The 25,987-nt window shown below is 37.0% G+C and overlaps 1 protein-coding gene across 4 annotated transcripts in view; it reads left to right on the forward strand.

Annotated features, from left to right (window-relative positions):
• The window catches only part of OXR1 (oxidation resistance 1), a 437,591-nt gene that overhangs the window by 209,879 nt on the left and 201,725 nt on the right, over window positions 1–25,987 (forward strand). For all 4 annotated transcript variants that reach the window (XM_058564776.1, XM_058564781.1, XM_058564778.1 and 1 more), the window contains exon 3: window positions 5,514–5,710. In XM_058564776.1, coding sequence (XP_058420759.1) covers window positions 5,514–5,710 — 197 coding nt within the window. The remainder of the gene's footprint in view (window positions 1–5,513; window positions 5,711–25,987) is intronic.

Consider the following 25,987-nt stretch of genomic DNA (forward strand, 5'->3'; position numbering starts at 1 on the left):
TAATACTTTAATTTTACATAATATGGGGAAATCTGAGGCAAGGAGAGGTTAAGAAAATTGCCCAAGGTTACAGAGCTAGTAAGTGCCAGATTAGGGATACAATTCCCTGGAATCTGGCCCCCATGTCCATAGTCTTAACCACTCTGCCATTATTATTGAGGTACAAATGTACAAAATGTGGCTTTTACATACTAATGTTATACCACCTTAAATTCTAGGGACCTAGGAAATATTCCCATTATACTATAGTAGATTTTCTCAACTGTTGCTACTATTGCCCAGGGCATCCTAAGACTATACTAAGTGGATAGTAGAAGGTTCATTTTGTCCAGATAGCTACAGAACTCAGGAACATATCCAATTAGTTATAATGCAGATACAATTTGAAGTCCACTTGATGGAAGAGTTTCAGTTAAGAACTGAAACTAAATGAAAACACTTTTTTCTTATGCATTTAAGTCATATCAGCCTTTAGTTTAGGCTTAAGGTAAGGTAGAATTCTATCATGCAGTATTTAGATAAAATAACAAAACTTTTAAAAGATGCAGAGCATGATAGACAAAGAAAGATGAAAAGCATTGCTTGGTTATGACTTGAATGGAAGGTGATAGAAGAGTGGAGATAGTTGGAAGATGAAAACCCTACAATGTGAGAGGGAGAGAGAAGGTAAGACCAAAAGAGTATGATAAGTAATAAATAATAGTACTGAAGGGCTAAAAGTGAAGAAGCTTAGAAAATTCTCCATGGTGAAAGCTATTGAAATGGAGAATTGACCCGTATCTTTGGGAGAAGTCCTCTGTGGTGGGCAACGTAAAGCCACATTCAGTCACTGTTGGCTCAAGCCCTGGGCTTTGGGATGTCCATTACCTCATTTAAGCCAAAAGATGCATGTATTCTACTGAAACCATGATTCAGAAAATGAGTGGAAGATTTCTTATGTTTCTGTTAAGTAGAAATGAGTTATGCAAGAATAAAATTTAGCTAATTACTATGAGAATAATTCTGTTTAAATTGGTTAGGTATTAGAAGTTTCCTGCCACTTCTTTTGTTCTCTGGTTCCAGTGACTTCACGTTTCATCACTGGCTTACAGGGCTTCTTCTGCTTCTTGGAGAACTAGTTGAAATTGGCATGAACCCTATTTTAAGAGAGTAGGAAAGTCAAAAGCCTTCCTTTCCAGTTCTTGTCCTTACTTCCTCATGGTTCCCTGGTCTCCACCTCTGCTTATGAGTTTGCTGTTTTAAATCAACCCCACCCAGTTATCCAACGGATTCAGTTGTTTTCCAAAAGATTTGAGGACCCTCACAAGAGAAATATCACATTGCACACCACACAAAGGACTCTCATTTAGCTTGTCCTCTTGTTATCTTCCACTCTTTCCTCCAAATCCACACTCCAGAATAGATGAAACCCCCTAAAAAATGCAGTGCAGTCCCTATAGGTTCAATGTTTCTCAAAAGTAGTGCAGCAGGGAAGGATCCTGAGAAGGTGATATAATTTCTTCAACATCCCTTGGAAGTTTGAAGAACAAAATTATGTCATCCTTTGCATCCTCTTATAAAGAGATTGGAACTTGCGTTTATTGAGAGCATCCTGTGTAGGTACTATGCTAGGCACTTTCTCACAAGATGTCTACTTAATCCTCAGAACCTTTCTTAGTATGTTTTATCTTCATTTTATAGATGAGGAAACTGAGTCTCAGAAAACTCTAACTTTCTTACCACACTGAAAGAAGATACTGGAATACATGTGGGGAAGAGTGGGAATAATTCTTTTCTCCTCAAAAATAGAGGAAGAAGAAAAGGCAAAGATTATGAAACACCAGACAGTCTGCCTATCAGAGCCATGCCAAGAGGGATGGCTCCTTTTCTTCATTTCTTTTTCTCCATCGAAGACGTCGACACTCACTTTCCTTTGGAAATTTAAAGCACATTAAACAAAGATTCTTCTGGTGCCTATTAAGAGATTATTTTTGTCTCTGTCATGTTTCATTTACTGTCAATGGGTATTTTATCTCATGTACACCTACATATTCCATTATGCTATTTACATTTGTTTAACACTTTTAATTAAGAACATTGTTAAAAATTTAGAAAGACTTCCCCTTTCCTGAAATTTGGAAACTGAAGGTAGCATTTAGCAGGTTTCCTTTTCAACCACAGTAGTCATTTTTAGAATCTTTAAGGGAGTAATTCAGTTACCCACACAGTTCTGCTTTCTAAGAATGTACAAATGGAAGTCTTTTCTTAAGCAAGCCAGCAAACCTACTAGCAATGTTCCAGACTCCAGCAACAACGATGAAAACACGACATCCTTCAAGTCTTGATTGGGAAGAGTGTTTGGTGAGAAGGGCAGAAAGAATGGGGAAAATACCATAGGACTATTTTCTGCTGGCCTTTGGCCTTTGGAGCCCAGAGCTATGTCCTTTGCTCATTGCAAAGAGGCTACAAAAAGGACTTGTGGGACACTTAGACATTTTGAAGTCAGGTAGAACTTCATCAATTCTAGTATCTACTACTGTATCAAATATAAGCCATCATTGCTAATATCCTCCAATAGGAGACTTTAATTTAGTAACTGATCAATTCTAAAAGAGCCCAACATAAAATGTAAATAATTCCTGGTGATAAAATAATCTGCTATATGAATTTGAGATAAAACTTGTCACATTTACATTTTGAAAATAATCTTTGCTGAGAACTAGAGAGCAGTTGGCTTTCTTTGTGTAAAATTCAGCACCTTTCCTTTAAATCTCGTCTCCCTTGAACTCCCCTCCACCCAAAAAACTTGCTATATATTGAAATTCAAATTTAATTTTGAAATAAAGTTTATAGAGTGAACTATAGAAAATTGACATTTTTGTAGGTGAAAAATGGTCAAATATTGGTGATTTCATAGAGTTGATAGGGTTCAATATAATATTTTTAGTGTAGTCTAAGTCTGTGAGTGTCTAAGTATGCTTTTCTGGAAAGCCATGTTGGGAGAAATTAACTTTGTTGCCCTGCAACTTATTTCTTAACTTACTCTTGTTATTAATCCTAATGCCTTCTTAGTTGCCTAAAGTACTGCCATAACATTTGGCTCCAATCTACAAACTCCAGACTAAGACAAGAATGGTATTATTGGGAAGACCAAGGCATTAGTAAAAAGTAGATAACCCAGTGCAAAGTAAATCCACTTTTCCTCAAGTATGTGATCACTAGGTGATTTTTGGTGGTTTCTCCTGGAAGGACACTGCATGCAGCTGGCTTAACTTTGAGATATAGCCTTTAACCGAATTTCAACAAAGCAGCCAGAGTGATTCTTTTAAAATTCTTTTAAAGAAAGAAAGGATCCTTCTTTAGATTCACTCTCCTCTGGTCATCTTTGGGAGGCTAGATGCCAATAATATCATTCTATTTCTTTTTCTGTTGCCTTTTTGTTGCAAGTAGCCATTCAGGAACTACATATAATTTTCATTATAAATGAATAAGTGAAAAAGTCAATTTCTTATGGAAACTTTTTTATTGAAGTATCACATGTACACAGAAAAACTGCAAAAATCATAGATCATTAGATTTCCACAAAGTAAATGCATCCTAGTACCCAGAACCCAGATCAGGAAACAAGACTTTACTAGAATCCCAGCAACCCCTTCATGTCTCCATCAACGTAATAACTCCCCAACAATTTAACTACCCACATTTTTAATATCATAGTTTTGCTTCTATTTGAACTTTGTATAAATGGAATCATACAGTGTGCACTCTTTTGTATCTGGCTCCTTTTGCTCAGCATTATTTTTCTGAAAATATCCATATTGTTGCAGTGCATTCATTTCCATTGCCGTATAAAATACCATTTTGTAAGTATTACATAATTCATTTACCCATTTCTGCTGTTGGTAAATGTTTGAGTGGTTTTTCATATTTGTGCATTACAAATAGTGCTTCTATGAACATTCTTGACCATGTCTTTGGATAAACATATCTATATTTGTGTACAATATATCCTGGGAATAGAATCGGTGAGCCAAAGACGCATGCCTTCAGCTAAGCAGATATTGCCAGATATTTGTCCAAAGTGGTCCTCCCAGTTTACCCTACCACCAGCAGTGTCAGAGAATTCCAATTGCTCCTCATCACCACGCTTAATATCATGTCTTTTACACTTTAGCCATTCTGATACGTGTTTATGAGTGCAATGTGGTCTTAATTTGCATTTCTCATGACTAACCCTGTTGAGCACTTTTTAATGTATTTGTTGGCAATTTGGATAAAGCAAATCAGTTTTCGTGAATATTAGGTGGGTAATATAGGTGATACAGGGATATGGGAGAAATCATATAGGTGATAATGAAATTACTAAAGTTTAGTAAACACTGCTTTCATTAATGAATCTTTTATTAACTGATACATTCTATTCCTTTACCAAAGCTTCTGCTCCGATAAATTTGATTTAATAGAAGCTTATTGAGAGTTAATTATGAATAACCTCCTCTATGGAATAGTGTGAAGCTACCAAAGTCCACGTCATAGGAAGCTTCCCAGAGGAGGCCAGATTTAAGATGAGTCTAGAAACATGAGCAGGATCTGACAGGAGGGCAGAAAATGGAAGCTCATGTACTGGAAAAGCCTAAATAAAGCCTGGAGGTGTGAAGATATATGAATCTTTTAGGAAACTGCAAATGTTCAGGTGTGATTACCATAACTGATAAAGAAAACTGCCAACTTATTTTCTGCAAGGAGTTAAGACTCGAAAAATGACACAACGTTAGCCTCCAGAAGTCCCGAGGGTCAAGGGTAAGCTGGGCTTAGAGTTCAATTAAGTTACAAATATCAAGTTGTGTAGCTTGAAGTATTTGAATTTAACTCATATCATTTACCAATGATTTTCATACGAAAAAAACATTCTTATGGGTGAGTGGGGAAAATGCTTTATGGGTAGCTTTTTGCTTTCCATGTTAGGCCTGATGTCCTCTCTTTACAATGTGGCTGTGAACAATACATGTATTGTCATTGAGAGTGTCTGGAGAAATAATGTAAACTCTATAATTTTCACAGCTAAGATGCTGTTATGGATTAAACAAAAAAGCACTGGCAGCCTCTAGTTACCCAAATAATCATTTCATTATCTTTTTCTGGGTTGCAATTATTTACTTCTAACTAGTGTTTTACTATAGCATTAAAAATACTCCTTTCAGAACTCAAAGCAATAGCCATATGCATTATCTTTGTCTGACGCCACATTTTAGCTTGCTATTAGAAAAATTAAAAGTTTTGTATCACCTTGCATTTTAATGTATTTTAATGAAACCTTTCAAAATGATCAGGCAGATTTTTTTTCCATCTAGGTTCAAAAATATTTGAAGAATTTAAAATGCTGTAGGGAAGGTCTACAATTTCTGAATAAACCTTGTTCTATTTCAGGAGCAAATATAACTCAGTTGTTGAAAAATTATCATGATGGAGATAAACGTGAAACAAGTGTCTCTCTCGAGTTGGTAATCACAGCATGTGGTATTATTTCCCTGTAGGTTGAAGAAAAAGTCCCAGTCAGTGGATATTACTGCTCCAGGGTTCAACCCTTTGGCTGGTGCAGGAAAGCAAATACCACAAGCCAGTAAGCCCCCTGCACCCAAGACGCCCATCATTGAAGAAGAACAGAACAACGCAACTAATACCCAGAAGCATCCTTCCCGGAGGAGTGAACTGAAGAGGTTCTACACCATTGGTGAGCACCAGACGTTTTATGCGTGTAAATAGATGAAATCCACCTAAACGGCACTGTGAATATGTGGGTCTGTGGTCAAGTGCCCCCTTGTGTGTATAATGTGCATATTTTTCTGATGGTTTGTATGGACATTTTCTTATATGGTCTGAACATAGAGATGGAAAAATACTGAAAACCTTTAGCAAAGTTAAATAAGAGAGCAAGCTTGAGGACTATATATCGTAGCCAAAAGGGAGTAAATTATATATACTATATAATTTTTCAGTTTTTAAGCTTATATGCTACTATTTTCATTTTTGCCATTCTCAAGCCAGCACTGTTTTTTGTTTTTGCTCTTTTCATTTTCCCTCCAGGCTCTCAAGTCTCTGACCCTGTTCTGTCAGGTTGTTAAGACAGTGGTTGATGTCAGCCTGTAACTAACAAAGCCACTAAAAAAATAGGAAGTTTTTACACTCTGAGGGAGGACAGATTACATTGTAGGTCTGTTTTGGCCTTGCACATTACGTAATTCACTTGGAGAGGCTGGAGAAATGGAGAGATCTCACATCCAGAACCCGTGTGTGAGAGAGTCAAGGCTATAAATAGGGTCTTCAGGCATCATCTCCCTTTTTCCCAGATAGAATAATATTCTGTAATTTTGAACTTTAACATTTAATTGGAGTGTTGTAGGTTATCAATCTAAATGAGTTGAATTACCAACTTTTATGTACCAATATTTGTCCATCATGTCTTTGGCCTTGCTTTTTAACTAACAATAACAATTTTCAGTGTCTTATGTCTATTTTAGACAAAAAGTTTCTCAACGTATCCTATATGGTAGAGGATGATGCGTCGGAGAGATAAATCTATGTAGGAAGAAGATGGATACTTTGGTCTTGCATGTTATTTCATTTTGGAGAGATCTGGTCATATCCAAAAGGCTTAATAGTAGAGACTGTGGCTTAATGGGTTTACCAAAGTTACATCAAAGGGATCATGTTTTATTTGCTATCCACCACCCCCACCACCCCAATATGGGATGTGCAAGGTTTTTTTTCCAGATATTTTAGTGTTCTTATCTAGAGATGATAATCAAGAGATTAGATTTCTAGTTCTGATTCCCACGCCAATTTTCTGTATGACCTTGTCAAGTCATTTTCGTGTCTTTGGGTTAAATTACTTCCTTCAGGCTTAAAGAGATGCCTCCCTGTAGGTCTAGTAGTACCTCAGGATTTGGCTACTAAAACAGTGTTTTCCCTTTCTGTCATTTTTTTGTCCTCTTCTTATATCTATGCTCAGATTTTCTCTTTCTAGGTTGAGATGTTCAAGTCTTATTTTTCAACAGGTAACAAGCATAGTGTCTTTAAGGATGTCAATAGTCAACTAATGAGAATTGATAGAAGACAGTGTAGACAGGTGCATATTTCCATTTTTGAAACTTATGATAGAAGAGTTCTAAAAATCAGTCAACTAGAAAAGCCCGCAAAGTTTAACTGCCTCTGCGTTTTCCAGTGTCCTCTCCTCCCATCCTTCAACCTGTCCACCACCTACTATTGCTTTTCTGATTTGTTAACCATCTAAGAAGACTCGGCATTTTGCCTTCAGAAAGTAAAGTTTATCGTACAAACTCAATATTCCGTAAAGATAATAAAATGAGGGAGAAACGCTGTCCAGCTTTGGCCACAGTAAATAAGAAGCTTAGCCTAGAAAATTGAAGTCTAAGTGGTGAGTTTGGATTGCCGAAAGATGAGCTATGAGTTATTTTAAATAGCTCTACCACTAGTGAATTTTTAATTATTGTATTGGAAACAATTTGACCCATAATCAATGTCAGTGGCATGTCTATTTTGTTAAAATAGACACCTGAATTGTCACTTACTGTGTTGTTTGTTTGTTTGTTTGTTTTGTGAGGAAGATCAGCCCTGAGCTAACATCCATGCTAATCCTCCTCTTTGTGCTGAGGAAGACCGGCTCTGAGCTAACATCTATTTCCAGTCCTCCTCCTTTTTTTCCCCCAAAGCCCCAGTAGATAGTTGTATGTCATAGTTGCACATCCGTCTAGTTGGCAGTATGTGGGACGTGGCCTTAGCATGGCCGGAGAAGCGGTGCGTCAGTGCGCGCCTGGGATCCGAACCCTGGCCGCCAGTAGCAGAGCATGCGCACTCTACCGCTAAGGCACAGGGCCGGCCCTCACTTACTATGTTTATGTAACCTTTCTACCAATTTGGACCTGGAAACATTATTTTCAAGGCTGAAATATTAGCAACATTGTAACCACCTGTATTGAAAGATCAATTCACAAAACAAGTCTACTTCAGTATCCTTTAGTAAAAATATTGGTAATAAACAACCACAATTAAAATTACCATTATTGGTGATTCCACATACCAGGTACAAGTTTACCTCCTTTGTTCTGTCTCAGTTCATCTTCACAACAACTCTGAGAGGTAGGTATTATACTCTCTATTTTTATAGATGATGGATAGAATCTTAGAGAAATTAAAGAAGGAGCCAGGAGCCCGAGTTACCAGACTCTACAAATGAAATTAACCTTCTCTTATGACATTTTAGTGTCAGCCTTCTGTGTCACCCAGAAGGATACCATCCCTCTCTGCACAGAGGTGAGCCAGAGGAGTTTCTATGGGTAAGATAGTGAAGTAAGATTTTTACTGCTATTCCAAGATAATCTCACTTAAGGAAACCATGCCAACTAACTCATCCACCAGTCAGTCAATATGCCCTTTCCTTGAAAGCATCTTTCATTGTCTCAATTTATGGTTTGCCTAACTGGCAAACCCTGGAGCCCTCTTGTGGCCAGGTAGAGTACTACATTTAAATTTAGCAATGAAGTGCAGCACTATATTTAAATGAAACGTTGTATTTAAATTCAAGCAATGATTCTGGGGATTAAAGAATTTTCAAATAAAAAATAAGGAACTAGAAAATTTTGGAGTTATTTAAATGTCTATTAGTGGCTAATGAGTGGCAGCAGTAGCTTCTCCAGAAATTTCATTTGATCTCACAGCTATTATCCTTCATGAACCTACATAGAGGATCTACTTCCTGTTGAGAAAACTCATGAAAAGAGAAATTATAGCCTCTTTCTATAGACAGTAGATTTGGGTCCTTAATTATTCCTAATAATAGAAACATATTAAAATATTAAACCTAATATAATGGCAAAAAAAACCCAGCATAAATGCATTACTTTTTATAAGAGAATAACCTGTCTTACAAGAAGTATAATAAAATTTCATTGATTTGGAATAAGTAGGGGAAAAGCTATTCTCTGTTGATGTGAAATATATGAATCTTCAGATAAATTAAAAGAAAAGTAGTCACTTTCAGCATGGTGGCTAAGGAAAGAGCTTTTTCTGCCCTGCTTCTGTCACTAACTGTATAATCTTGCAGTTATTTACCATCACTTGACCTAAATTTTCTCATCCTGTATGGTGAAAGATTTAGACAAAATCAGTATCTTTCTGAGTATTTTTTCTCTCTCTTTTTATTATCACAACTGACCATATGGAGTACTGTATAAATTTTTGATTACTCTGAAGCAGATTACCAGAAACTTAGCTATTTAAAACAACACCTGTGTATCAGCTCACAGTTATGTAGGTCAGCAGTCTATGAGCATGGCTGGGTTCTCTGCTCAGGGTATCACGAGGCTAAAATCAAGGTGCTGGCTGGGCTGTGTTCTCGTCTGGAGGATCAACTAGGGAAAGATATGCTTTCAAGCTCATTCTTCTTGTTGGCAGAATTCAGGTCCTTGCAGTTGTAGGACTGAGGTCTCCATTTCCTTGCTGGCTGTCAGCTGGGGGCCACTCTCAGCTTTTAGAGGCCACTCTCATTTCTTACCATGTGGCCCCTCCTTCTTCAAGCCAGTAACTGTGTTCAGATCCTTCTCCTCTGAATCTCTGGCTTCCTCTCCTGGGGCTGGCCAAGAAAGCTCTCTGCTTTTAAAGGACTCAAGTAATTAGGTCAGGCCCACCCAGATGATCTCCATGTCTTAAAGTCAACATCACCTAATCATGGGAGTAATATCTATCATAGTCACAGTCCTGGATATTATGCAGGTGTGTACATCAGAGGATTGAGGAGTCTTGGGGACCATCTTAGAATTCTGCTTCACACATTTTACACCGCTTACCCAGTATATGCACACTCAGCTACTAACACAGCTCAAACAAAATTTCCTAAAAACATTTCCCTTACTCTCTATTCTGATCACTTTTATTCTATCCTATTTCATTTTCAAAATGCAGTCTCAGCTCTCTAAGTTGATTGCATAGTCCATTAATGAATTGTGACCTGCAGTTTGAAAAATTACTGGACTAGATATTTGAAGTCCTTCAGATACTTAAAATTCTATTATTATTTTTAAATAAAAGTATTAATTAGAACTAGAATAATACCGCATTAAATTAGTGGACAAGCTCTAAGGGGTAAATAGATGCAAATAGAATAGAATTTTTCACTACTTCAATTTCTGTTTGTGCTCAATAAAACTACTTGAGTTTGACAATGTATATAAGAAACCTATCCTTCAAAACCGTAGTCCTTACTTAAAGACAGAAGATGAAACCAAATACTAGTAGATTGAGATATCTGTAATATTTCATTTATTTGCTGCCTTTAGTTCAGAGAACTACATGTAAGGAGTTCTGAGAGAATTGTGAATTAGGCATAGAGGTGGTGAAGAAGCCTGTGCACACAGGATCCAGAATGACCCATTGCTCCCTAAGGTGGACCTGTACACTTCCATGTAATATTTGCTCCTTGATTCAGAATCTAGAGCTGGAGTTCACACATCTCTCCTCTAACTATTAGTAAAAGGAGCTGATGTTTTTCCATTCTGAGGATTTTACCTTGACAGTTAGGAAGAGGGACAACTCTTGGATGGATGTCCCCACAGAGAAAGTGGAGGAGGTGAGGGGTGCTGGTGGAGGTCGTGGTGATGAACACTCCTTTCTCAGTGGGGGAGAGGAGGAGGAAGTCTGCTAAGAGTTCAGTGTAAGGAGGAGCTCTGGAAGCTTCCAGGCTTTGGAGAGGGATTGGAACCCCTGCTGTGGCGAACAGTGTTTAGGATAATACAGCCTTTACATCTCTGAAAAAGAAAAAAAAACGTTAGAGTTAGCAAAGACTTCTTTTATTACTTATGCTATTTAAATGCTCTCTGCAAGTTCATGGAGAAGGCAGAAAAGGTGGAACTTAGCCTTCCCAGGTTCCTGGCTCAGCAGGTCTTCCAAACGGGTCCAATATGGGGCCTCCTTGGCTAACAGGTATCTGGACAATACCTCTGGAACTTTTCTTCAGTTGAGATTGCTCCTTCTTAGGTCCTCACCTTGTCATGTGGACTGACAGCCTGCTGGCCCCTTATCAGCTCCTGTTTGCCCCCATGGGTCAATCTCTACCTTCTATCCTATCTATACTAACCTCACTGTACCACCTTCTCTCTGTAAGACACCCTCGATGATAAACCAGTCCATGTTCTTTACACAGTAATTTCCAGTTATATTCAGATGAGTGAATTCTGGGTTTGTTGGGGGGGGTATATATAACTCTAACTTTTCCACATATGAAAAGATGTCCGTTCACTTATGAATCTATTCATTTGTTAATAAATATTTATTGAATGCCTACCAGATGACGGGCCTTGTTCAAAGTGCTGCTAATACAAGAGTAAACAAGACCAAATCCCGGCTTTCAGGTGCTTGTATTCTAGTGGGAAGACAGGCCATAAGTAAACAATTGGATATTTAACGCATTGTCAAATAATGATAAGTTTTTAAAGAAAAGTAAAACAGGTTAAGGGAGAAAGGTGACAGAAAAGTTACTCTGTAAAATGTGTTTAAATCTTAGACAATTTTTGTAAACATTCTAGCAGTTGAATTATATAGTTCTGAGAAATCAATTAGGCTGGTTTCAATTACAGGACATTTGATGTATTAATAATAGATTTCTTCAAAGAGTTGTTTTCTGCTTTTCTTGGCATAGAATTAGTTTAAGAAAAGAGTAATGGAATTGTTATTCGCAGCATGAAGAAGAAAATGACTGAGGGGAAATTTAATGTTCCTCAAGCTTCCCAGCATTGCTGTAAAGAGGAGGCGCCCAGATGTTCTGCATTTCTACCAAGAAAAGAAGAAGGCATGTGGATTAAGCTGCAGCAGAGAATATTGAAGTTAAATATCAGAAGGAATGTAACAAATTTTGGTGTACTTTACTAGGAAGTTTGTTTTGTGTGTGTGTGTGTTTTTTTAAGTACAGCTGTTATCTCTTTAGAGTGGTTTAGTGTCAACTGGCCTAGAGGGAAAAGTGATAAGGTCAGCTCTCAAAGATCCTAAGTGATTTTGATCAATGGCAGGAAGGCAGGAAGGCTCCTTTTTTTGCACACACAGCAGGTGGATCAATGGTGAGGAACTTGGCCTCTGGAATCTGAAGTCTAAATTGGAATCCCATTCCTCCTGCTAGTTATGTGACCGTAAACAAAGTGCTTACACTCTCAAAGCTCAATGTTTTCACTTATAAAAGGAAATAAAACAGATGCTTACTGAAAGAGCTGTTGTGAGGAGTAAATGAAGTAATCTATGTAAAGTGCTTGTAATAGTGCCCAGAACTTGCAAGTTCTCAATACATATTGGTGAGCTTGTTGTTGTTGTTGTGCATCTGAGAAGCAACACAAATGAGGCATCATGATCCCTGCCCTTCTGGAGCTTATGTGAAGCATGCCACCAGTGTTGATCCTTGTGGATCTGATCACTTTCCACTGCTTAAAACCCTGCAGTGGTTCCTCATTCCCAAGATAGAGTCCTTACTCTGTAGACTTCATGCTCTGCCCCTACTTACTCTCCATCTTAATCTCAGACCCCAACCCTACCCTCTAGCCAGGCCAGACTCCTGGTGGTTTCTTGCAAGTGTCCTTCTGTATGATGTATCATGGGCTTTATGTAAGCATTTCCTTCTTAGAATAGTGTTAGGATTCAACCCAAACTTCCCTCATTCTTGGCCACACCTTCCCCAAATCTGATCAACATGAATAGATTTCAAAGCATTTTACCCTCCAAGTTGTCAGTTTTTTAGGTGACTAACAAATTCGTGGAATTCAGTAAATGCTTAGAGCATTCCTAAAGGGTAAGTGGAAGATGTATTATGGTCGCCCTGTAGAGTTCTGTGGAATTAAGTCTCTGAAAGTGGAATGACTTATTCATGATTACACTGTAAATAGCAGCAAAGCCAAGGAAAGAATCTAAGTAGACTGATGACCTCTGGTAAAGAGCTTATCCTTTGCATGTTTACAGGTCAAGTTCTCTTCTCAAAAAGAAAGACAAAAATGAAATTAGGTCATTGACAGAGATGTCAGTGAGTGGTTTCCCAAGTGCTAGTCCATACCATTGATGGTGAAACAGATCCATTGAAAAAGAATACTAGTTTTTCATGCAATTACATTTATTCAGTTAAGGTGACTGTCCTTTCTTTTCTTTCTTGCCTCCTTGTTCCCTCCCTCCCTGCTTCTTTTCTCTCATCCTCCCTCTTTCCTTCCTTCCTCCCTTCTTCCTTTCTTTCCTCTTTCTTTGTGTGAAAATGAACTGTCTTTTGTGAAATAATGGCATAGTATATGTACTGGTTTGGTACACTTTTTAAATAAGATTTGTTCTTTTTTAAATCTTTTTGCTTGTCAAAATTAAGTTGGGAAGTGTCCCCAAAATATTCTTTTGAAATTTTACTGGTCTGTGAAATTGTAAAATCTGAAATCCAATGATCTTGTCTGTTGCCCTGCCTTCAGGATAGAATGCCTTCAACATTCCAAGCCTAATGAAGCACAGTTAAATATAAATTTGTATTTCACTAACCCCAGGCTGCTTACATATTGAAAAAGAGAGCCTATAGAATTAGGGGTTCCCTGGGAATTCTTCTGAGTAGTTGGCAAAGTTAGAACAGTAATAACTAGTTTGGAAACTCTAAAAAGAGAAAAGCAAGACACAGATTTAACTGCTTTTTAATTGCAGTACACTAGGCATTTTAAAATATCATCACATAACTTGTATGCTTCTTTTGAAGCCAGACTTCTTGATTATAAGAATAAAAAAGATCAACTCTAATGTGAAAATACTGTAACAGGACAGAAAAGAAAAAGGAAAAGACTAATCTTGCTGGAGGCAACACGTTCTGCAGCCTGAAACTAGGTCACCACTGAACCAGAACCATCTCTCCAAGCTAGAAGATTCTTCATGTAAAAGCGAGAAGTCTCTCTGATTTAATCAGCAAAGCCATCTTGGTATATAGGTCACTGTCTATAAGCACATAAACTAAAATGGGTAACTGCTCTGAGGGTTCAAATTAAATTATGTTCTTGAGAAAAATGGCTTTGTTTTGGTGTTTGTTCTGACAGTTTGATGACTTCTTATATTTTCTGGGTCATAACAATGTTTAGGGAAAATTTTTCCATGACCGACATTTCTTTTATACATGGAATCTGGATTTCTCTAAATGGACCTGGGCTTTTCACAAATTCTGAAGACCAGCTCATGTGTAGAAACACCATTTCTTTTCTTTTTTATGCACATTGCATAAGAATGTGCAATTTTTATGAAAATAGTGAATTTGAAGATATCGAGAATCCAGGTTTAATTTTTTGTTCATTTGTGGGATAAACAGACCTTGGGATTCAGTATATGAGTTTGTGTCTGTGTGTGTGTATATTGGAGGGGTATTTGATTGAATTCTTATTTCATTTCATTTATTTATTTATTCCACTTAAAACCCACTTTAAAACGTGAGGCCTAGGAAAACCCACAGGCAGAAATTCTTTTTCAACTCTAGAATAAATATGAGTTTTATTTCTTTCTAGAGAACTTAGATATTTTTTACTGAACATTTATACAATTTTAACTAAACTTTACTAAGCAGCAGGAGGTATACTCAGAAGGAAGAAAAATGTGTTTGTTTGATATCCCTATGGATTGGTAGTGCTTATAATGTGCTAGATAAGATTGCCAACTCTAATTTTACAGAGTTAACACCATATTTTGTACAATTGCCTTATTCTTTTTTGCCCTAATTCTGTAATTGTTCTCTGTCGGAAGTAATCAACCCAGGATCAAGAAACACAGCTTAATCATGGCCGTGATAAATGGATTAAGAAATGTCAATAACCCCGAGGTTTCCCTGAGCAACTTGAGTTGGCATGGTGTGTGAGTTTCAGCGTAATAGTCTTATAACTTATTAAAAACAAATTATACCTGTCAATTTATATGATGATTTCTAAACAGCCTAGTTAAACCTATACTGGTTAAAATTGTGGAGTAATTAAAATGGACATTGTTTCATGGTTGAGAAATAATCAGGATCCTGTTTGAAATTTGCTAAATCCTATTAAAATAAGTCCTTCAGCACTGTTAGTGATCCAACCTTGCCCTTTCCACCCACCAACACTTGTAGGAATGTTCTGTTTCACTGAGCCATGGCTAGGGGAAGAAAATGACAGATTGTTAAGAAAGACCTACTTTATTTTAAATGGCTAACGATAGGATTAACAGCAATGTGAACAGTGAAATATGTCCAAGTTTCCCCAGTATTTCCATTTTTTAAAGAATTTGAATTTAAAGATTTTCTAGGATCTTACACACATTCAGAAATAGAACTATTGGTATCTCCTGATTTTTTTTAGGGTTAGCTTTTCTTCCCACTACATAATCTAAAGATATTTCTTCATATATAAAAATCTGCAGGATTTATGCTCCTCAATGAAATGTTGACTATGTTTACAACTCTAACCTAAAGAGTGTTACTTAGGAGAATCTGAAAATAGTTAAACCTAGGCACAATTCGGGGGGGAAGCTTCTATTGCTGTTTCTGCAGAGGCTTTGAAACTACTTTGACTACGGTTAATTACTTTGAATTATTTCCAACTGGAGATTATAAATGTTTCAGTGACCATTCGTAATAGATTCATTATAAGTCATATGCACATCTACATGCAAGCAAGCTTTTAGTGAGCTATTTTAAAACTTCATTAATTCAAACTTTGTGATCATCTGGACAAACTGTAAGATAAAAACCCTTTGTGTTAGTACAATCTATGAATAAAAAGCGGTATGGATTTGTAACAGAAACATGATTTCAGGATACAGAAAATATTATGTTTGGCAAATTAGCTTAACAGCTTTTTAGTAGGTAAAAATACCTACTAAGAGAAATTAATGAGCTAGTTTTAAAGTAATGTTATCTATTAGTTAACCTATTTCATGTTACCATGTATGTTTGAAAATAATAAAGTTAAATACCTTCAAAATATTATATGGATAAATCTTTAGTAATTTAGATGGATGTTTTCTGGGGAGAAAGCCCATATCGTCTGCATAATCAAGGCCAACAAACCTTAGCATCCCATTTCCTCCATTCCATTTGGTCATTTATTTGGTAAGCCTCTTTCGTAAACTGGAATCTTAAGTCTTCTGGTACATTCTGTATTATGGAAAAAACTGATATGCACTGGATTTTAAAGGACGCTGTTGTAAATATTAGAAACATTATACATTGAGTATGTGGAGGATAGCCTATCATCAGAGAAGTCAGTAAAACTTTAAGCAGAGCCTGCCTACCTGCTGCATTACATTATTTTCTGTTTGCTAGGATTTACTCAAGGATCTACTCAAGGATCCTTGGACTGTATTTTGTTGCTTAAATTTTAATACATTGATAAAAAGGACATTGATTTCCTCTCGTAGTTCTCTGAGCCATAGGAGGCAAAAATTATCGATAGTATATTGGAGAAAAATATCATAGGTGCCCACAGGGAGTTGAACTTTATGACAGTGTTTACTGAGTGTCTCACAGACTGATTCAAAAGAATTTCCTTTCCAAGTAGGTAGTCTCAGTGTCTTTGAGGTCTTCTTCAAATGGGTCAAGATTTAGCAAAAGCAGCAGAAAAATATTTACTCTAAGTAAAGAAACAGGGTATCTGGTGTGCTATTTGGGGCTACAGAGTTTTACTTCATGCTTTAAATAATTCTCTCAAATTACAGATCTTTTGTGATATGAGAAGCATTTTTGTAAATAAACATAGGGTGACTGGGACGGGATGGGGATAGCCAAAAGGATGCACTTAAATAAGAAAAAGAGGAATATAAATAATAATTCCCTCTCTTCTTGCTCTCATATTTATTTTTCATCTCCACCCTTATATAAGCTTATCTGAACCTCAATTTTTAAGAGGTTTGGTTTTAAGAATGCGTATACATTCATTTAAAAAATGGTTGTCTGACCATCATTGACAATTGCTAATAGTTGAAGATGAGACTTGAGAAAGATGAGAGGCCAGATAGTGGGTGTCTTGCGTGCTATACTATGGAATTTGGACTTAATCTTGACACCTTGGTAACTGTTGAAGGGTTTTGCCTAGGAGATTGCCTTAATAAGGTTGCTTTATAGAGTGATATTTCAAGCATCATCTGGAGAATAGGTTGGGTATATATACGCCTAAAGAAAGAAGAATCTTTTAGACATATAGTGTAAGGGCTGAAAAGATAAGATGTTTACTGTTTAAGAGCTTTGCCTCTGGAATTATGTAGGCCTGGGTTTGGATCCTAGCTCGGCCATTCTGAGTAGCTCTGTGACCTTGGACAAGTCACTTAACCTCTTTGAACTTCGATTTTCATTTGGGAAGTGAGAATATTACCCTGTACCACTTAGGTTTGTAATAAGGTTTATTTGACATAATGTGTACAAATTGGAGTAAGCACACAGTAAATGTTAAATAAAAAGCAAAGTGTCAAAATAATATTAATGAAGAGTGACAAGAGCCTAAACTAAGGCCTAGGCAATATGACAAGAGAGAACTACAGAAAGATAATGGACATAAATCTAGAGGAATTGGTGACCAACTGGAAAAGAAGAAGATTTTCTAGTTGGTGCTATGATTTCAGGTTTTGAATACTTGAAACAATGACAGCTAATATTTTTCAATTAAGGAGATATATCTTCTTTTGTAAACAAATGAATATTTCTATGGGCCAGAAAAGGGATAAAAGCATGTAGCAATAAATGAGTATTGAAGCCATGGGCCTTTTGACCTCTGGTCCAAAAATATTCAGGGGCAGCCAAGAGCTCAACTCTAGCTGGATGAGTGGGATTAAAAGGACACCATGAACTGTCACAGCCAAGAAGAGCCCAAGAGGACATGACAACTAAATGTAATGTGGTATCCTGGATGGGATTCTAGAATAGAAAAAGGACGTTAGGTAAAATGTAAGGAAATCTGGATAAAATATGGACTTTAGTTAACAGTAATGTATCAATATTGATTCATTAATTGTAACAATAATTATATCATTATTATAAGATGTTAATAATAGGTGAAACTGGGTATGGGGTATATGAGAGCTCTTTGTACTATCTTAGCAGTTTTTCCATATCTATAAACAGTTCTCAAATAGAAAAGTTGTTAAAAAAAAAAAAAAGAAAAAGGGATACCATGCATGGTGGGAGAATAAAGCATTACTCACTTCTTTGAACTTAGACCTGGGCAGGGATTCCCAACTATTAAAGGAGGTTGAAAAAAGCTATGATTACTGCCCACCCAGGACTGTGGCTCACAGTAAGCCTCAGAGGCCAGAAGAAACAGAAAAAGACTCGCAGGCTGGACCTGGGAGAAGCTACCCATCCATTTCCTGTCTGAATCTATTTTCTCCCCACTAGCAGCGTGGGTTGTGAGCCACGAATAGAAGACCTTGTTCTGGAATGCAGGTCTCAGGGGGCAAGTAGAGCTAAGAGCAAAATGGCTAGGTGGAAAGAGAAGATACTAGAGAGAGAGAGAAAGAAAAATGTGAAACCTAAAAGCCCCCTCTCAAGAGAAGCCTGAAACTAAAATTTAACTACATGAAGAAAGCTAAAACTGAGAAAGTCAACAAAGTCAACAGTTGAGTGAGGAATTCACTCTTGATAAAATGAAAAAAAATTTAATTCTTAAAATGACTTTATGTTTTGTTTGAGGCTTCTAGGGTAACTATTGAGTTTATGGTTTGAACATCTGGGTGAATGGGGTTACCATTTACAAAGGTGGAAAATACTCCAGGGATAGTTTTTGAAATAGGAGGTTGAGTTCAGCTGTGGGTCAGTGGAGCTTAAGGTACTTATGGAAACACGCAGTTGGATCTGCAGTTCTGGTGCTCAGGAGATAGGTTTAGAAGGAAGATATCAATCCAAAACGGCATGGAGGTTTAGAGGAGTTTCTGAGGAAGAGTGAGTAAAGTGAGAAGAAGAGTCCTACTCGAAATTTAAGGGGTAGGATGAAACCAGTATGCTGCAAAGGAAAGTTAGAAAGGATGATCACTGACACCGGGGGCAATCTTTCTTGTTTCCTCTAGCTCTATAATCCAATAAATTTGTCTATTGTTGTCCTCTAGATGTTTAGGAAAGAAATGAAACTATTCCATCCATATGACCAAAAGTGCAAAGAAGATTATCATGATGGGGCCTTAACTTCCTAGGCTTAGAAAATAAAGGTGTTCTTGAAAGCTGTGTCGGAGGTGAGGTGGAGAGGGATATTGTTTGTCGAGAGAGAGAGGGAGCAGCAGCTTCGTTTTGGTGCCCGTCTTTGGTTATCACCTAGGATTTAAGTGTACCAGAGTGATAGAATCTGTCAAGAGAAATGAGATGAACTGCGATTGATGTCTAAGTATCAATCAGAAAACTTTTGATGTTAAAGACAAATGATTTTTATCTGATTTAGAGAAAAGTCAATGCCGCTGAAAACATGTTCATCCAGTACGGAATCAGTATTCATGAGTCTCTTCTCTTAGCGTAAATCACACTTATGGTTCATTCTGTTTAAAACCCTATTTGTTGCAGAGTCATATCATATCACATGGTCTGAGAACTTTCTCCTACATTATTTTGGGGCTTGTAGAAAACTTAAGGATGAGCAGCAGACAGCAAATAACTCAGGGTCTAAAGGCAGTTCCATGGTACACCACCTGAACAGGAAGGGCTTAGTCTTACTTTTCTTCAGCAGGACTCAGAGGGGAAAGCTTTAAAGACTTAAAACTATTCTAAAGACTCACTTCCTAAATTTTAATGTGCATTGGAGAATCTTATAAAAATACAGACGCTGACTCAGTAGGCCTGGGTTGGAGCCCACAATTTTGCATCTGCAACAGGATTCCAGGTAATGCTGATGCTGCTGGTCTGTGAATAGCAAGGGCAGTCTAAAGAGCCTGAAGGCTTTCCTTACTTGGCAACACATATGAAATATTTTTCAGTACCTGGACCCAAGTTATCATCCTGGATCAAAAGATTATCATTAAGAATTGTGTTCCTTTCTCGAAACAAACTACTTTTCTCCCAACCCTTAATACCTATGATATAAGAAACTTCCAGAGTATGAATAAGAATGTAGATATTATCTCACATGCACATACATATAGTTTTCATACTATAAAATACACAAATTACCATAAAGTAGTAATAGATAAAATAGTTTTGTTAAGATTGGAGCATTTGAGACATGTTAGCAGTTTCTGAATTTGATTTGTCAAGGATGTTAGCTGTGACATACAATGTAGTTTAGTGCAGAGCAGTAGAATTACATAGGTTCTGACACAAAAGAGATGTGTTAGAATTCCCTCACCTATGACTCCTGAACTTTCAGCAGTTTATACAAATCATGGAATTCTGGCTGTGATTGGATTTCCTATGGAAACTGATGGAAGGACTAAGTTTCTTGTCCTGGTTGATTTGGTAGAAATAGGGAGAATATACATGGACACGTGGAATAGAGACCCTCCACTGACATTAGAGTCAGACACATATCGTTATTAGTGGAAAGAAGGGAACTGAAAATCAGATGACTCTGAAACTATTCCTACATTTACTCCTAAGCAAATATGTGGCTCTGGACCTGGGTCACTTATCCTCCCAGGATCCTAACTCCCACATCTGAATTTGATATCCTCATAATCATGAAGGCTCTTTTGAGCCTCTAATTTTTGGATTTTAATATTTTTAACTGAGCTGCATTTTATTACTGTTCTATTCAAGTGAAATTATTTTGAGCATTGATTTTTGGCACAACACCTCTCTAAGTACAGTTCAAAATAGCGTTTGTTTCTAAAAACATGTTCAATTACTTGTACCATCTTCTTTCTGCCACTTTTAGTATTCTTTCACTAAATGAGTATTTAAGTATTCTTTCATTAATTCTTTCATTTTGTTGTACCAAAACTAGGCTAGGATCTTTTTCCAAAATGTACAAGTTTCAGGTTGGAACTGCTTATTTCTTGTTCATAAATTCCAGCCATTCATCATGATTGGTCTTTTTGCAATCTCCTAAACTTCTTTATTTAGTACAATTATATTGCCCCATTAAAATGAGCAACCTTTATAATAATTAAATACTCTTTAAAGAAAGGAATGTTTTCTCAGTGGCTATGTCCTTTGTTTTGGTTTCATGACTCCAGATAGTTCCGACAAACTCAACAATTGTGAATAGCATAAAAATAGGTGTTTTGAGTGTAGTGAAACAAAGTTAAAGTTGAGCACGCAAAAATGCACGTGGAGCTCAGTTCTTCAAAGTGGGGAAGAGGAAGCAGAGAAGAACCGACAGTTATAAGCACATGTGCGCGCTGGACACTGTGCATTATCATTTCATTTAACCATCTTAAAAATCTGGTATTAGTAAGTTTTTTTAGTCCTCATATTACACAGGAGGTTCAGAGATATCCCATGCCTCACCCAAGGTCAACCAGCTTGTAAAGAGTAGAACAAGAATTTAAATCCACATTTGACTCCAAAAGCTATCTTCTTTCCATTAAATTTCACTTTCTACACGCTTTGTGTCATATTCTTTTGTGAGAGCTTATTTATCAAATGAGATTATGGCTGTATAAGCTCTGTGTAAACTGTAAAGTGCTGTACAACTGTGCCTTATTGTTGCTATAATTGATAAAACTGGATAAGTCATTTAAGGTTCTTAAGGAACGATAATAAATAATTGATCTTCACAATGATACACTTAGTCTTGCTCATGTAATTTTACCTCTCATATGTGTATTTGAAGTAGCATTTTATAATTAATGCATTGTTCCCACTGAAGCACTAAATAAGCCCTTTTCATATTTTCTCAATGAAAGCAGAATGCTGGCAATATTTGAAAACTCATTGTATGATTTGGCTTGGGGCTTGTTACAGAGAAAGAGAGTGTGTGTAGATCCTTTAGTAAAAACTAAACAATACTTCTATAATTTGCTTGTTTTATGCGCCAGTAAATTATAAACTGATAAAATTACAATAAGTTTTTACAGGAACTAAAACTAAGTTCATAAAGCATATTACTAAAAAACATGGTAAATTAATTTAAAATGTCATGCAGTGGGATCAGGTATGAGTTCTTTAAGAATGAGTCATGTCAAACAAACCTTTTCTTTTTCAATAGAAGACTTAAGGATTAGGAAAATATCATAGAGAATATATCTTGATTTCAGCAGCACCATCTGACAGATTTCATTTGATGGTCAGTTAAAAACAGAGGGAAATAAACATGAGACGATTCTGCAGATACTCCTAGTGTTGAGGATAAGTAATAATGAAAGGTCAGGTTGGAGAATAGTTCCTAGTACTGGGCCACAAGATCTGAATTTAGGACTATGTCTCATTCAGATTTCACCAGTGTCTTTGATCCAGACAGATAAGATATAAATTGATACAATGCTGAGTGAGATCAAAATATAACAGGATAAGTTCACTTTAAATGATTGACTCAAATTGAAAAATTAACGTTTATTGATTTTGGGCTTCGTTTGTTCTTTTTATAATTCTTTTAGGTGTAATGTTAGATTGTTTATTTGAGATTTTTCTTGTTTCTTGAAGTAGGCCTGTATTACTATAAACTTCCTTCTTAGTACTGCTTTTGCTGTATCCCATAGATTTTGATATGTTGTATTTTCATTTTCATTTGTCTCCGGGTATTTTTCGATTTCTCCTTTGATTTTTTCATTGACCCAGTAGTTGTTCAGTAACATTTTGTTTAATGTCCACCTATTCGTGACTTTTCCAGTTTTCTTCTTATAGTTGATTTCTAGTTTTATACCATTGTGGTTGGAAGAGATGCTTGATATTATTTCATTCATCTTAAATTTATTGAAACTTGTTTTTGTGGCCTAATATGTGATCTGTCCTGTTCCATGTGCATTCAAAAAAAATGTGTGTTCTGCGGTTTTTAGATGGAATATTCTGTATATATCTATTAAGTCCATCTGGTCTAATGTGTCATTTAAAGTCAATGTTTTCTTATTGAGCTTCTGTCTGGATGATCTATCCACTGATGTGGATAGGGTATTAAAGTCCCCTACAATTATTGTGTTACTGTCAATTTCTCCTTTTATGTCTGTTAATATATGCTTTATGTATTTAGATGATCCTGTGTTGGGAGCATAGATATTTACAAGGGTTATATCCTCTTGGTAGATTTTTCACTTTATCATTATGTAATGCCCTTCTTTGTCTCTTGTTACAGTTTTTGTTTTAAAGTCTATTTTGTCTGATACAAGTATTGCTGCCCCAGCTTTCTTTTTGTTTCCATTTGCATGCAATATCTTTTTCCATCCCCTCACTGTCAGTCTGAGTGTCTTTAGATCTGAAAAGTGTCTCTTATATGAAGCATACATATAGGTGTTGTTGTTTTTAATCAATTCAGCCACCCTATGTCTTTTAATTGGAGCATTTAGTCCATTTACATGTAAAGTAATTATTGATGGGTATGTACTTATTGCCAGTTTTTAATTTTTTTCCTGGATGTTTTTGTAGTTCTTCTCTGTTCCTTTCTTCTCTTGCTGTCTTCCTTTGTGATTTGATATTTTCTTTAGTGTTATGTTTGAATTTCTTTCTCTTCATTTTTTATGTATTAATTTTAGGTTTTGGCTTTGTGGTTACCATGAGGTTCATATGTAATAACCTATGTATATAGCAATCTGTACGAGGTTGATGGTCTCTTAAGTTTGACCTCCTACTAAAAGCCCTACATTTTTACTCCCTTTCCCCACGTTTTATGTTTTTGACATCATATTTTACCTCTTTTCGTTTTGTGTATTCCTTGCCCTCTTTTGTAGATATAGATGATTTTAGTACTTTTGTCTTTTGACCTTCATACTAGCTTTATAGGTGGTTGATTCACTGCCTTTACTGTATAGTTGTCTTTAACAGTGGTATTTTTTCTTTGTTAATTTTCTTATTTCTATTTGTGGCCTTTTCTTTTCCACTTAAAGAAGTCCCTTTAACGTTTCTTGTAAGGCCAGGTTAGTGATGATGAATTCTTTTAGTTTTTCTTGTCTGGAAAACTCCATCTCTGCTTTCATTCTGAATGATAACCTTGCCAGGTAGAGTATTCTTTGTTGTAGGTTTTTTCCTTTAGCACTTTGAATATATCATGACACTCCCTTCTACCCTGTATGGTTTTTGCTGAAAAGTCAGCTAATAGCCTTATGGGGTTTCCCTTACATGTAACTTATTGCTTTTCTCTTGTAGCTTTTAGGAGTCTCTCTTTCTCTTTAATTCTTGACACTTTAATTATACTGTGTCTTGGTGTGGGCCTCTTTGGGTTCATCTTGTTTGATACTCTCTGTGTTTCCTGTACCTGGATGTCTGTTTCCTTCTCCAAGTTAGGGAAGTTTTCAGCTATTTTTCTTCAAATAGATTCTCTGCCCCTTTGTCTCTCTCTTGTCCTTCTGGGACACCCGTCATGTAAATGTTAGTATGCATTATGTTGTTCCAAAGGTCTCTGAGACTGTCTTCATTCTTTTTAACTCTTTTTTCTGTTCAGCTTAGGTGATTGCTATACTATTTCATCCTGATCTTTAATTTGTTCTTTTGTATCATCTACTCTGCTGTTGATTCCTGCTAGTGAATTTTTCATTTCCATTATTGTATTCTTCAGTTCTGATTGGTTCTTTTTGATATTTTCTAATTCTTTGTTGAAGTTCTCACTGTGTTCGTTTATTCTTCTCCCCAGTTCAGTGAGCATCCTTATGACCACTAGTTTTTACTCTTTATCAGGAAGATTGTTTGTCTCTGTTTCATTTAGTTCTTTTTCTGAGGATTTGTCCTGTTCTTTTATTTGGAATATATTCCTTTTTCTCATCATTTTGCCTACTTCTCTGTGCTTATTTCTATGTATTAGGCAGAACACCTACATATCCCTATCTTGGAAATGTGGCCTTATTTAGGAGATGTCTTATGGGGCCCAGCAGCATGCTCCCCTTTGTCACCCATGCCAAATGTACCAGGGGTGTCGCCTGTGTGGGCCATGTGTGCCCTTCTGTTGTGGCAGGGCCCCAGGTGCTGGGCTGGCCCCTGTGCAGCTGGGTTTATGGCCCACTAGCATGGCTGTTGCTAGCTTGCTCTTGGGTGTGTCTCCCTGACCCAGCATGAGTTGGCTGTGTGGCCTGCAGGGGCACAACTGCCTCAGGTGTGCTGGTAGGCAGGGCAGGCCTCCAGAAGAGTAGCATGCAACTGTTTCAGGTGCATTGGTGTGCAGGACAGGTCCCTGGGGCTGCTTCCTGCACTGCCTGGCTGCGCTGGATTGCCTTGGGTGCTCTGGTGGGTGGGTGTGGCAGGTCCCTGCTCTAACAGGCTAGAGAGAGGATTCCAAATGGCACTGCCAGTGTCTGTGTCAGCACAGCTGAACTAGGTCACAAAAATGGCTGCCACTGGTGTCTCAATCCTGGAGGGGTGGGGTGGGGGGGCCAAGCCACCTCCTGCCTCTCTGAGGTATGCTCTGAACTTATTAAGTAAGTCTCTTTTACCAATGAACTATGCACTTTTCTATCTGGTGTTTTTGTGCTGGTTTCTAGATTGAGTGAGTCTATGCATGGGCCCTTTAAGTGCAGGTTTTCCGTTCACTGAAATTCTATAGTTTTCCTAGGCATATTCCCCATTGGTGTTTTGGAGTCCTGTCTCTCTTGTGCTGGATCTAAGGGCTGAGGTGCCTAATGTGGAGCTTAAATCCCTTGCTCCTCCAGGAAAAGCTTCGTATCTTTGAGATGGCTCCCAACTGTGAAGCACCGCAGCTAGAGTGTGGTTTTTTCTTGAGCAGGGCTGTGTCTCTGCCTCTTCCACCCCTGTATGTGTTGTCTCTTGCTGTGGAGGTTCTTTTCATCCAGTTTCGAGATCTCTCTCAGAGGAAACTGTTCCAAAGATAGTTGTAAGATCCTCCTATGCCGCTGTCTTCCAAAAAAACACAGAAAAATTACCATTTACATAATTAACTCAAACTTTACATAATTGGCTCAAACTAAAAAATTAACA

This window comes from Diceros bicornis, chromosome 21, assembly GCF_020826845.1.
Source record: "Diceros bicornis minor isolate mBicDic1 chromosome 21, mDicBic1.mat.cur, whole genome shotgun sequence".
NCBI classification, from domain to species: domain Eukaryota; kingdom Metazoa; phylum Chordata; class Mammalia; order Perissodactyla; family Rhinocerotidae; genus Diceros; species Diceros bicornis.